Source organism: Pollicipes pollicipes, unplaced genomic scaffold (assembly GCF_011947565.3).
Source record: "Pollicipes pollicipes isolate AB1234 unplaced genomic scaffold, Ppol_2.1 Scaffold_3447;HRSCAF=4054_pilon_pilon_pilon, whole genome shotgun sequence".
Lineage (NCBI taxonomy): Eukaryota > Metazoa > Arthropoda > Thecostraca > Pollicipedomorpha > Pollicipedidae > Pollicipes > Pollicipes pollicipes.
In genome coordinates, this window is record NW_023596297.1 from 21268623 (window position 1) to 21281016 (window position 12394).

General features: G+C 48.1%; 1 protein-coding gene across 5 annotated transcripts; it reads left to right on the forward strand.

Annotated features, from left to right (window-relative positions):
* The first annotated feature begins 315 nt into the window (after positions 1-315).
* Positions 316-11556, forward strand: Snp (Snipper). Of its 5 annotated transcripts, none has more exons than XM_037213891.1 (5): positions 316-365; positions 4588-4767; positions 7511-7645; positions 9219-9419; positions 10867-11556. In XM_037213891.1, exons 1-5 carry the CDS (start codon positions 345-347, stop codon positions 11068-11070), a joined length of 741 nt encoding a protein of 246 aa, XP_037069786.1. In that variant the 5' UTR covers positions 316-344; the 3' UTR covers positions 11071-11556. The 5 variants fall into 5 exon arrangements, with proteins under 5 accessions (XP_037069786.1, XP_037069785.1, XP_037069787.1 ...); XM_037213890.1 differs by having other exon boundaries at positions 322-619; XM_037213892.1 differs by having other exon boundaries at positions 322-465.
* The last annotated feature ends 838 nt before the right edge of the window (positions 11557-12394 follow it).

The following is a 12394-nucleotide window of genomic DNA, read 5'->3' on the forward strand; positions in this document are numbered from 1 at the left end:
GCCGCGATCCCAACAAATTGTTCGAGACGGGCAAAATGGCAAGGCAGCATTCACGATCTTTCGAGTAGAAAAAAAATTCAGAACAAATGAGTCCCGAGAAAGCAGCAGTAATAAGGTAAGACATCTGGAAAAATGTATTAACCAAAGAACTAATATTTGACACTTCTTGCAATAATGTGGATTTTTGTCAAGTTTGTTTAGCCGGTTGCGCAAAGCGCACCAAGGTTTTATTTGTTTCTTGCATTCGAGTTGGTAGCTAAAACTGCGGCATATACTGAGGAACTGTTTCAAAATATAAGCGTTCCTAGTTCACTCCTATTTAAACTGCAGTGTCGTAGAATCCTATGCATTCCGCTCTTCTCATGGTGATTCCCCTCGTGATCGCACCAATTTGCATCCTGAGTTCGCTTGCGGTTTCACACGTCTAGAAAGACCTTCTTTCCGTTCTGTGTGAGAAATAAGCTGGTATGCTTTCCACACTCCGCTTTGCAAGTGATTCGAGCAGATGTGTGTGTTGCTTCGCTTAATGCTCGAGTGAATGGGATGATCGTATAGCACCTGCCTGATCATTCAGGTGTAGGGAGTCCTGATGTGTTTTATCCTTTCACATTGTCCGAAGGTAAGAATTTTTCAAACTGCTGTGTGCTTGGTTAGACAACTAGATGCCAAAGGATGGATGCAGAAGGAGGAAAGTTTATGTGTTTTCAAATTTGTTCCTCTGCCTGAAATATAGTTTGTGTTGTATGGAATGGGTAAGTTGATAGTGAATATGGTGAAAGTAGTGATGAAGAGTTATTCTCATGATCTGGAGGTGAAGGTGGGCATATATTTGTTGGGAATGCTCTTTTTGTTGTCACTCCTGTGCATGACCATGGAACACAATTTTAAAATGGATGCCACTTCCTGTCCTGAAATGTTGTCAGTGTTATCATGGCACTTCTTGTATTTGGGGGTGCCTGATGATTATCTTTGTCTCACATATACTTTACTCTGTTGTAGAGAATCCACTCATTTTTAGAAGGTGCCATGTTTCTATTTGTATTGTATGTTCACTTTTACAGAGGTGCTTTATCAGAATACCTGTTGGGTGCCTTATGGAGGTGACACATGCCCACTGTGCACTTCCTCTTAACTGTGCCTGAGCCAGGCTACATGAAAATTGAGGTTCTTCCAGTAAGAATTTCATCTCATGCACCCTGTAAACCCGAGCATCCAGAGTTTGATGCTCACTGCTCAGTCAACAAATTCAATGCATTGTTACACAGGGGATGTATTTTAAGTGAGCTACTTAGGATTATTGATTTTTTGAAGATTTTCCCATTAAATTCTAACACTGTTTATTCCATTCTGGCCAGCATTATGTTATATGCAGATTCTCACCATGTCATATAGTATGTTCTTGCTTTGATAGGCTGTGCTTTTTTAACTACCTTGCCTTTACTCAGAATTAGTACTGGCTGGCTACACTGACTGTACTGTCTTTTAACTTAAAATGGGTGCTGGCTCCTCATTTCTTAGCAATATTGTCATGATTGCCTAACAGATTACCACCAACAGAGAACAGTAACCATGGGATTCCTTAAGTCCAACTTGCTTAAAAGCAACAAGTGCCATTACTGGCTCAATTATTCAGATGAATTTTGTTTAGTTCTTAAGTTATGTACTTGCAAATCATGTGATGGATGTTTTGGAAATGTTTACAGATGCTAATTACAGGTGTTATGGGGCCACTTTGTCAGAATAATTATGTTTATGAAGATATTAACTTTATTGGTCAGAGCAGCTGCCCATATGGAAGTGATGGGCAGTATTTGACTCCCTTTTTGCCCGTCCTATTGATCCACTCAATGGTGCTTTGTGACACGTTCCACAGCTCAGACAACATGGCATCACCCGCCTATAACACTAGCACAAATGTGGCCACTGCGGCCCCAGAATAGTCCAAAGACAGTGCATGTACTCACTAGAAATCAACCCTGCAAAAGAAAAGCTCCTTGGGAGTTGTATGTTTACCGGCAATAACCATATTTGTTCGCATTAACTTTACATGTTATACTAAAATGGCAGCAGCGAACAGCGGACGTTGATGGTATGGATGCTTAGGGATCAGTCCATCGGATCCCCCGCTCTACTGCTCGAGACTCATCGCCAGTCGTCATTCAGTGGTGGTTGTCGGCAATCAATGCTCTTATACAGCAACCCATAACTGATCAAATTGAAAGTGGCTTAGCAGACGTGCAATTAAGCATCGAATACCGCAACCTACCGATGTAAAGCATGATTTATCGAGACAGTAGGACGTAAACACGAAAACAGTACATGACATGTAGCGGACGTTGATGCAACGGACGTTGATGCTGCAAAGGTAATTTCTTGCGAAATACTTGAAAACAGTTCTCGCTCAAATATATTTTAAAGAAAGCGTGCCTTCCGATCCACCCACCCGTGGCGGGATGGGTTCGAGTCGCTTTAGGTGCTCGCTATTTGCTCTTGACAGGGACGGTATGCGGCCGGTGGCAGCGGTCGCGCTTAAGGTCAGTTGATATCAGAGGGCAGGGTGGACCGTGCCGAGCACTGTGCACGATGAGCTTTCGCCACTAAATTTCGCTGTTGCCTGGAATTGCGCGATCGGATGGTAGGGGTCGGGGTTCACATAACAAGCGCTGCTTAGCGTGAGCGCCGACCCCAGAAATCCATCCATTCGAAGGGTTCGGATCAAATTTATAAGAAAGTCCAGGAGCACAGGCAGGGGTGGGAGCACATGGGGCACGTGCCGTTCTTAAGCTCCGATGGGCCTTAAAGTCTCCTCGGAACCTACGATAAAGGACCCAATTTGAGGGGCCGAAAGGCCGGCCGGAGGTTGCATTCAGGGGCCCCGACCCGCCTGACCGGGCACTCCAATGCCAGGCTAGAGGGCCCTAAACGCTGGGAGGCAGCCCCCCTCCCCCCCCCCGAGTTGACAAGGGTTTATGTGCTGGTCAGATACCACCAGTAACGCACAGTCTGTGTGCCAATTATTTGACCACCTGCGGAGGTCAGGGATGTTGTGGCGTCAATGAGGGTTCCTGCATCGATCTGGGGTCTACTTCGCGGGCAGGGGGCCTTCCGCATCAGGACCAATGTGATATGATGTATCCCTTCAATTGCCTTTGTATAGGCCGGGAGATCCCGCCCCGTGTCTCGCCAGAAAGACAGCCGGAAGACAGAATGCCCTTCATCCTGTGACCGGGACTATTGAATTAAGTGTGTCGAGATGAGTTTAAGAACACACAAGACCATTCCATGTTTGCTTACGAACGTTCACGCTTTTGCAAAATCTACCAATGAAACGACTTTTATCGAAAGGCTCGAGCCTGCGTGCCCGCAATCTTGGGAGCATGGACAGCGATGGTCTGGAATGCAGTCTCCGTGAGATCGAACGGCAACCCTAGATGCCGTGCGCTCAGGGACGACCATCGGGAATAATGTTTCTTAATGTCTCAAAATTTACCCGAACAGTTCAAAGGTTAGACCGGGCAATTTTTTCAAAAATGTTTTAGCCTGTCCGCTGGATAGATAAACAGTTACAGCAACATGAAGAGTAGAAATTCCGCCTTTACTCCTCCAGTTCCATCACCAGATTCCAGCGCCACTTCATTGTGCCGTAAAGGCCAATCCGTTCATATCATAAATCCAAATATCCCACAGGTAAAATGCACGCCCGAAACACCTTCAAAATCAACGATTGCATGCCATAAAGCGTCCAAAGGTTCTTTCAGATGCGTCATCATTTTTGTCCATGTGTTGGCTACAGCTTAGTGTAAGCCGTGGGGCTACGCGGCTTACACTGCGCGCCTTATGGAGACTGCAACGGCTGGCGTCGAGGTTTTTGTTGCTAAGATGCGCGAGCGCACATGTCCAAAACTACATTACATAAGTCGCATCTTCATTCGTTTCTCACTGAATGTTGAACATTTCCAGGCAGACATGGCTTGAATCATTGACCCATTTTGATCTTGAATCTACATTCGTGGGGTCCTTGATATCTCTGCACAAGCCAGGGGCAAATTCTGACGAAGCTTCTCAGTTCTAGTGGCTTTAAAAGAGTGCATTGGACCACTGAAAAATGAGGAGCACTGGTGATTTATTTTGTGCAATCGTTTCGTGCATGACATTTTTTGAGTTTATTGACTAAACTTCAGACAGGATTATCTCGCGGTAGCTTCTGGCTGCCATTCCAGTGATAGAATAAAAATGAAAAATGTGAAATAAGAACATGCCCTCATTTACAAATGGGCCATATCCGACGATTTCAAGGGGGATGTGCCTCTTCACTATTAGGAGCCCTTTGTCAACCCTGTCCCCCTTGCCAAGGCCCTGGCTACGTGCCTGGAAAGATCAGTGTAATTTGGCCTGGCTTGAATTCTGCGCACACCAGTGCGAGGCTCAGCGCACTAATGTTATGAAGGGCGCAGTGGATGGATTTTTTTCATACTGGCCGCTGGGAGGTGAAATATGTATGTTCTAACTGGAGCACAGTTTTAGGAAGCTGTGTTTCGGATGACAACCTATGTAAAACCTTACATGTTCATGTGTGTTCCTTTCCAGCTAATTAAAACGTTACATGCCACATCAATTGGAAGTAGTAAGTATATCAAACATTGTGCACAGAGTAGCAGACTTTTATCAGTCATGGACAAGAATGGGGGACCAGTTCAAAACTATGATTTCTTTCTGGTGCTGGACTTTGAAGCCACCTGTGAGTCGTCCGTGAGGATATCGCCTCAGGTAAGACAAGCTCAGCTCAGACCACGAGGAGCCTTAATTTTAGCGATCGTTTTCTCTGTTGTGTATTCTGCGTTCTGCTGCTTTACGCGGGCGTGTTCGGTGCGCAATAATCCATCACTGCAGATCCCAATCATGCTAGGTTTGGATCTGCACTTATGGCTTTTAGTTTTAGGACAAACTTTTCCGCGAAGTACTGTCCCCGTGAAATGCCTGGAGGGACTAAACGGCCGACCAAACCCGTTGACAGCGTCATGTTCCAAGCCTATGGCACCCATCGAGACAAATCTTTCTTCGCCATTCGATGCCGCTTAGTCAATATCCCATCCTTTCCAGAACATGGTTACCTTGAGTCAGGTCAAATGTCACCAAAACGCCAAAAACCACCAAAACTGGCTGCATACAACGACGTACTCGGAGCCTATGGCGCCGGCCAGCATGAAAATTTCACCAACCGATGCGCCATAGTCAATGTCCCTTTCTTTGCTAGAACATGCTGACCATGGGTCACACGTCAAAGGTCACCCAAAAACGCCCAAAGCACCAAAATTTCTGCGGGGAACCCCATGCTCCTAGCCCATGAGCCTGATTAGCATGAAATTTTCACCAATCGATGCGCCATAAGGGACATTCTACCCTTTTTAGAACATTGTGACCTTGGGTCAGGTCAGAAATCACCCAAAAATAAAAAGCGGGAAAATAGTGTTTCAGACAACCCTATGTTTGGAGTCATTGGGACCGATCATCACAAAATATTCACCAACTGATGTGCCATAGAGGATATCCTGTCGTTCCCAGAACATGATGACCTTGAGTCAGGTGAACGGTTACCATAAACGCCCCAACCCACCAGAATTGGCTGCAGACAACCCCATGCTTCGAGCCTATGGGACTGATTAACATAAATCCTTCAAGCAATGTGCCATAGTCGGCACCTTATCCCTTCCAGAACATGGTAGCCTTGGGTCGGGTCAAAGGTCACGAAAAACCGCCCCAAGCCACCAAAATTGACTGCGGACAACCCGAAACCTGAAAAATTGGCTGCAAGCAGCCCCACGCTACGGGCATTTTGGGACAGACCAGCATGAAACCTTCACCGAGTTTCTGGTGGCTTATGGTATTTTTGGTGATCTTTGACATTACTCAAGGTTGCCGTGTTCGGAAAAGGATAGGGTACCAAATATGGCAAATATGGCGCATCGATTGGGAAAAAAACCAGGCTCATCGGTCCCATGGGTTCGGAGGAAAGGGTTGTCTGCAACCCTATTTTCCGGCTTTGGTATTTTTTGTGACGTTTGACCTGATTCAAGGTCACCATGCTCTGGCAAAGACAGGATATCGACTATGACGCATCGATTGGTGAAGGTTACATGGTGATCGGTCCCAAAGGCTCGGAGGATGGGGTTGTCCGCAACCCATTTTTAGTAGTTTTGTGCGTTTTTTGTGACTTTTGACCTGAATCAGGGCCGTCATGTTCTGGAAAGGATAAGATATCGAATATGGTACATCGACTGGCGAAAATTTCATGCTGATCGGTCTCAAAGTCTTGGAGCATGTGGGTTGTCTGGCAACCCTATTGTGGTGGGTTTCGGTACTTTTTTGGTGGCCTTTAACCTCACACAAAGTAACCATATTCTAGAAAGGATATGTTATCAACTAATCAGCATCGCACAGTGAAGGTTTGGTGTCGATCGGTGTCACAGCCTCGGAACACTGAACTGTCAACAGGGTGGGTCGGCCCCGTTTAGTCTTCCCTGATATGCCTTAGTCTTGGCTACCTGGGTCAGCCCCTGGTGGGCCACCATTATCATGACATCAGCACATCACTGGTGATCTAACAAGGCTTTCCTTAGCAGGAAGCCCTCGTGGATTTATCAGTGTCGTGTTTGCTGGGTCCGCACTGACCAATGAAAAAATGCACCTAAGTTAGAATCGAAGCTTGAACTTAATATCATTGCGGCATAACGGACATAAATGCATTAAGTAAGTGGCGGCTCGTCCCCAATTTCATTGCGGCAGAACAGTCATGAATGTATTAAGTTAGTGGCAGCCGGCCCCCGACCCCATGCGTGGAATCCGTGGCAAGCGTTTAGGCACATTTATCTCCCACCTGCGGGTTTGTAATGGGTGCCGTGCGCTGAGAAATTCTTATCTCAAGATAAGAATTCATTAAGAATGTGCGTGGCAATGGGTCGAATTTACCCTGGAGACGACCCGGACGTCTGATGCAGGAGGATGGCTTCTGCTGACGTCTTGATGCGTGTGGTCCGCCGCGCTTGTACCGCGTCTTGTCCCATGTTGTTAGGTGGCGTATGACTGTTTATTGTGTCATGTAATGCGTCGCCTCGTCTTTTCAACTTTATGAGGTGTGTTTTATCACTTAGCCTGTTTGTGATCGTGAGGCGAAATAGATAAATCGATTGATCCAAGATTCCGGATAATAGGAGTGTATCTGGAATCCAGATAATATCTCTGAACTCTGAAGCTGATTGATTCCTCAAATTGCTGTCAAATTTCTCAAATGTGCGTGTTTTTTACTGTAGATGTGTTAAATCCCGGGACAGTTATTTGGCTCGTTCTTAGTCGTGCAATGTTTCGTCATGCAATGTTTCGTGTCTAAGTTTTGACACATCATCGTTATTATGCTTACTGGTGGGGACATCATTTTCCTCACTACGTTGTACCAGGGCACCATCCAACATAGCCGTGAAATGTCTGCTTTAAATTAATGCTGCCACGTTTACAGGAGGTGATAGAATTCCCCTGCTTGAAAGTAAATGCAAAGACTTTCAAGATTGAATCGGAGTTTCACCATTACGTTCGACCAGTGCACCATCCAACGCTGACGTCATTTTGCACTGAGCTAACAGGCATAATCCAGGTAGGACCTCTGTAGCAATATGGCTTCGTCGTGCAAACACGTGCATGCTGATAGTATGCCACGGTTCTGGGCCTTCGATGATTACTTGTCATGCAAACGCGCGCTGCTCCAGTGGATGTGAAGATGGCAAGATGATGACTGCTTATATAGATGATAGGGATTACACTATTTGGAATGCGTACAGTCAAGTTTTTGGCTCTGGGATCGAACTTGGTATCACTTTCCGCCAAACCGCAACCGTTTGCACTCCGTATTGAAAGTGTCTGAACACTTCGTGTGTGACAGTGACAGTCATGTGTGAGTGACGCTTCGTATTGAAAAAATTGTGGTCCACGTATTTGCATCACATCTCCCAATTCGCACATGCTTGCGTTGCAAACTGGGTGGGCGCGAAGTCCCACAAGGACAAACGATAGTATTGCAAATCTTCCGGAGTGCAGCACTTCCTTTGTTAGCTGATTGCATCGCATATTTTGAGGTATATAAGTCATCGTGCCATATTTCTTTGCATACGTAAATCGTCATATCGCATTTTTGTGCATGCAATTTCGGTATCGCATTGCCTTTTATGCACTTTTTTGCATATTTTTCTCAGTGTCTGCTCGACCCGAACTATAGCCTAAGACGTGCTGAGGTCCCCAGCCCGGAGCCGATTACAGGTGTCGATAGTCTTGTCAGGCTGGGTTTTTTTTCAAAAAGCCAAGGAGAAGAGGATGTATGCTATAATCATTGTGTATGGGAGGTAATGAGGCTCGCGTTATCGCGCACACAAAGGCATGCATTGCTGCCAATTATTTATAACGCGAAACGCAATGCAAGCGTGTGGTCATGCGAAGAAACTGACGAGAAGAATTGCCTTTACAATTAACGTTGCGCTCAGAACACATCTGGTAGGAATGCGTGTGCAAAACAATACGATATGATAGAATATATGTGCAGTTGTTCGGGCACAAATTTCGTACACGCCAATATTTGCGTGTGAAGATTTGCGCTCATGGTTTTTCGGACGAAGAGCTCCGATTTCCGATTTTGCACACGAAATTGCAGCGTGAGTTGTGTGTTACAGTGCTGTGGCACTGAATATGCAGAGAATATATATGAGAATAATATGAGAATGAATGCGGTGCGAGGCTTGGCCCGGTCACTGCAGTTGTCTTGTGTCGTCCAGCCCGAGAAGAAACCTCGCGGCACTCAGCTGTTCTGGAATCCTAAGATGCCTCACATGGCTGGCTTATGAAGTTTTGCTTGGTGGCTGCAGTGATATTCGTTTTGTCGTGTAGTGTCGATGAAATGTGCACCCCTACTACGGATAAGATACCAATAATGAAATGACCGCCATGGCCTTTGTCATTGGCAGGTGGCATGCTCAAAGCGTTGTTTCTTCAGCATGACCAGGTGACAGGGAGCTCGATTAGTCACCTCAGCACCACCCATGCTAATGTGCAGTGATAGCACCACATACAGCAGGTTTTGTCAGGGGCCCTGCTGTCGGATGTCCGTCATCAGACAGCGCACGTGAAGCCAGACCTCCGTCATCAGACAGCGCACGTGACGTCCCCTTCCCCCTCGCTAGGAGACGGTGGACGAGTCCGAGCCGTTCCCGGCCGTGCTGGCCCGGTTCGAGGCGTGGCACGCGGCCGAGTTGCCGGCCGACAGCCGCGCGCTCTTCCTCACCTACGGTGACTGGGACCTGAAGACCATGCTGCCGAACCAGTGTCGACTCAGCGGCGTACCGCTCCCACCCTTCATGCGCTCCTGGGGCAACGTGAAGCACGTGAGTGGTGGTGCAGGCCGCGCCCCGGGGGGCACCTGTGGGGGCCGGCTCTGGGCGCCACGACCGGGGCTATCCGCACGCCGCTTTAACGGAGCCTTCCACTTTTGGGTCGAAATTTGACTGCCCACGTAGGTATCAGCATAATTGGAGGGGATTTAAACTGCAAAAGTTGTTATTGTCTCTTGAAAAAGTTGTCTCTAAAGGTTCCTCAACAGCTAAACTTCTCCTTTTAACCCCAATTGTCGCTCAAGTCCTCCAGAGGTCCCTTTTTCTATCACTCACGATAGTTTTTGTTCAACAAGCTGCATTCCAGTGTCACCCACCTGTGTCTTAACATTTGTTCGGCAGACTTTGTGACCAGGCTGCTTTTCAATAATTGTGTGAGAGCTTATAATGTTTTTTTTCTCTATACAAGTACGTCATTCATGGCATTACCATAAAGTGGAATCCCGACACCAAAGCTACAGCGATTGATACCAAGCCTCATACCGTAGGCATCGCCGAAGTATAGCTTGAAGTGCATAGCCGTGAATTGGTTTGGGGCTTGCACGTCCGTGTTTGCTGTCAGCTCACGTATGGTGGCACCCATGCTTGATGCACGGTGGTACTACAGTGCTTACCTGATGTGTGTATGTACTGAATCGACTGAGTTTTGAGGCGAGGAAATGAATGAGTGATTTCCTTATTTTGCGCGTTGGGTCACTCAGGTACACTTTCGATGGTTTGTATGGTGACGACCAGTTACGTACTTATTACAAAAGGCGTAAGTTATAGCCTCCAGATGTGGAATTCCCTCTCTTGGGGACTGGGAAGGCTTTACGTAGACCAGGAGGCCGAGGCGGTCTATTGTGGGATACAAACGAGCGATCTCGCCCGAGCTGACTCCGGCCGTGAAAACAGCGCGCCTGTGAGCTGCATAAGACCCCTGACCGGTTGATGTCCGGAAGCTGTGTAAGACCCCAGACCGGCTGTTGTCCGGCAGCTGTGTAAGACCCCTGACCGGCTTTTGTCCGGCAGCTGTGCAAGACCAGCGACCAGGTTTTGTCCGGCAGCCGTGTAGACCCCTGACCGGCTGTTATCCGACAGCTGTGTAAGACGCCTGACCGGCTGTTGTCCGGCAGCTGTGTAAGATCCCTGACCGGTTGTTGTCCGGCAGCCGTGTAAGACCCCTGACCGACTGTTGTCCGACAGCTGTGTAAGGCCCGTGACCAGCTGTTGTCCGGCAGCCGTGTAAGACCCCTGACCGGCCCGTGACCCACTGTTGTCCTGCAGCTGTGTAAGACCCCTGACCCATTGTTGTCTGGCAGCCGTGTAAGGCCCCTGACCGGCTGTTGTCCGGCAGCCGTGTAAGACCCGTGACCGACTGTTGTCCGACAGCTGTGTAAGGCCCGTGACCAGCTGTTGTCCGGCAGCCGTGTAAGACCGCTGACCGGCTGTTGTCCGGCAGCTGTGTGCTGACGTCAGGGGCAGCTGGCCGCGCGGCATGGACAGGCTGATGAAGGAGCTGGGCTTGCCACTGATCGGCCGCCACCACAGCGGCATCGACGACTGCCGCAACATCGCGCGCATCGTCGAGCTCATGTGCCGCCGCGGCGCCGTCGTCAGCGAGACGGGCAGCCTCGGCTCGGAGAGTGGTGCCCGTAACCACTGAGGAGACGAGCCCGGGGCCGACCATGCCGACAGGCCCCACCGCAGGCGATCACTCCGCGGACCGGCTCTGGAGTTAACAGCCCCCGCCTTACCGTACCGCAGATGCCATGTTAGTCACTCAGACGCATCGCCAAGTGCCTTTCCGCCGCGCCGTGTGTCCATGGTTGCAGATTGCTATTGTGTGCTTAATTGCAAGCGTCGTGTTTTCACACGCCATCTAGCGTAGTTATATTCTGCTGTGTGCGCTATGATACAACGTGTATAACCTCTCAACTAAACGACTCGTTGATTTGTTTTCCTGTGGAGCACACTTCACTTCACAACACTTCAAGACGCGGCTGTTGGGCCGACGCTAAACACATCATGGGTCACGTCACATGTCACGTTTTTGAATTGTTTATCTTGGTATGTAATGGATGTCGAAAAGATGGTGAGCTATCATATGCTTTGCGTGGTTGGTGATGATAATTATACATATATTATCCATTCCCAGTGTTTTGAAATATGTATTGCAGCTAAGTGCAAAGTATGAGGGCTTAAGTGCAACGTGCAACGTAAAGCTTAACCTCGCAGTAAATGCTTCAAGGTAAGAGTTTGGGGTTTTTGCTCAAAAGGCCACTTTAAATGCATTCCAGCGCCCACTGTCAATCGATGCTGAGTGCGAATCAGGACTGCAGTGCATTAACGCACGGAAGTACCACTGTTTCTTCCTTTAAGTCAACACTTGCTGCGCTATCAGCGCCTTGATGTCTTTGATGTCAAGTCCGATGTCCGGTTTAGTCCTTTTGAGCGTGTGGATTTCTGGGATCAGAAGTCACGCGAAGCAGCGCTTGTTGCGTGAACCCCGACCCCACCATCCGATCGTGAAATTCCAAGTTAACGACACAGTTTGGAGGCCAAAGCACGTGTCGCATTCCTCGGCACGGCCTATCCCGCCCTCTTAAGTCAACTGACCTTTATCGCGGCCGCTGCCACCGGCTGCAGGTCATAATAGAGATTCGACTATTGCCCCTCCAGTTCCTCCTCCAGATTCCAGCCAGCACCACTTCGCGGTGCTCAAAATACCAATCCGTTCTTAACCTCGATCTAAAAGTCGCACCGGTGAAATATACACCCGGACTGTTTTCTTACCTTCCAACCAGCACAGCAACCAGAAGCTGCCGCAAGATGAATTCTTTTTGTATTTTGCAGTGAATTAACTGCAGAAATCAGGCGTTGAACGGCTGCATGCAATAAATCACCGGTGCCGTTAATTCACAATGGTTCAGTGGGCTCTTTATAAACAGGCAGAATTCAGGGGCTTTGTCAGAATGTTATATCTCGGT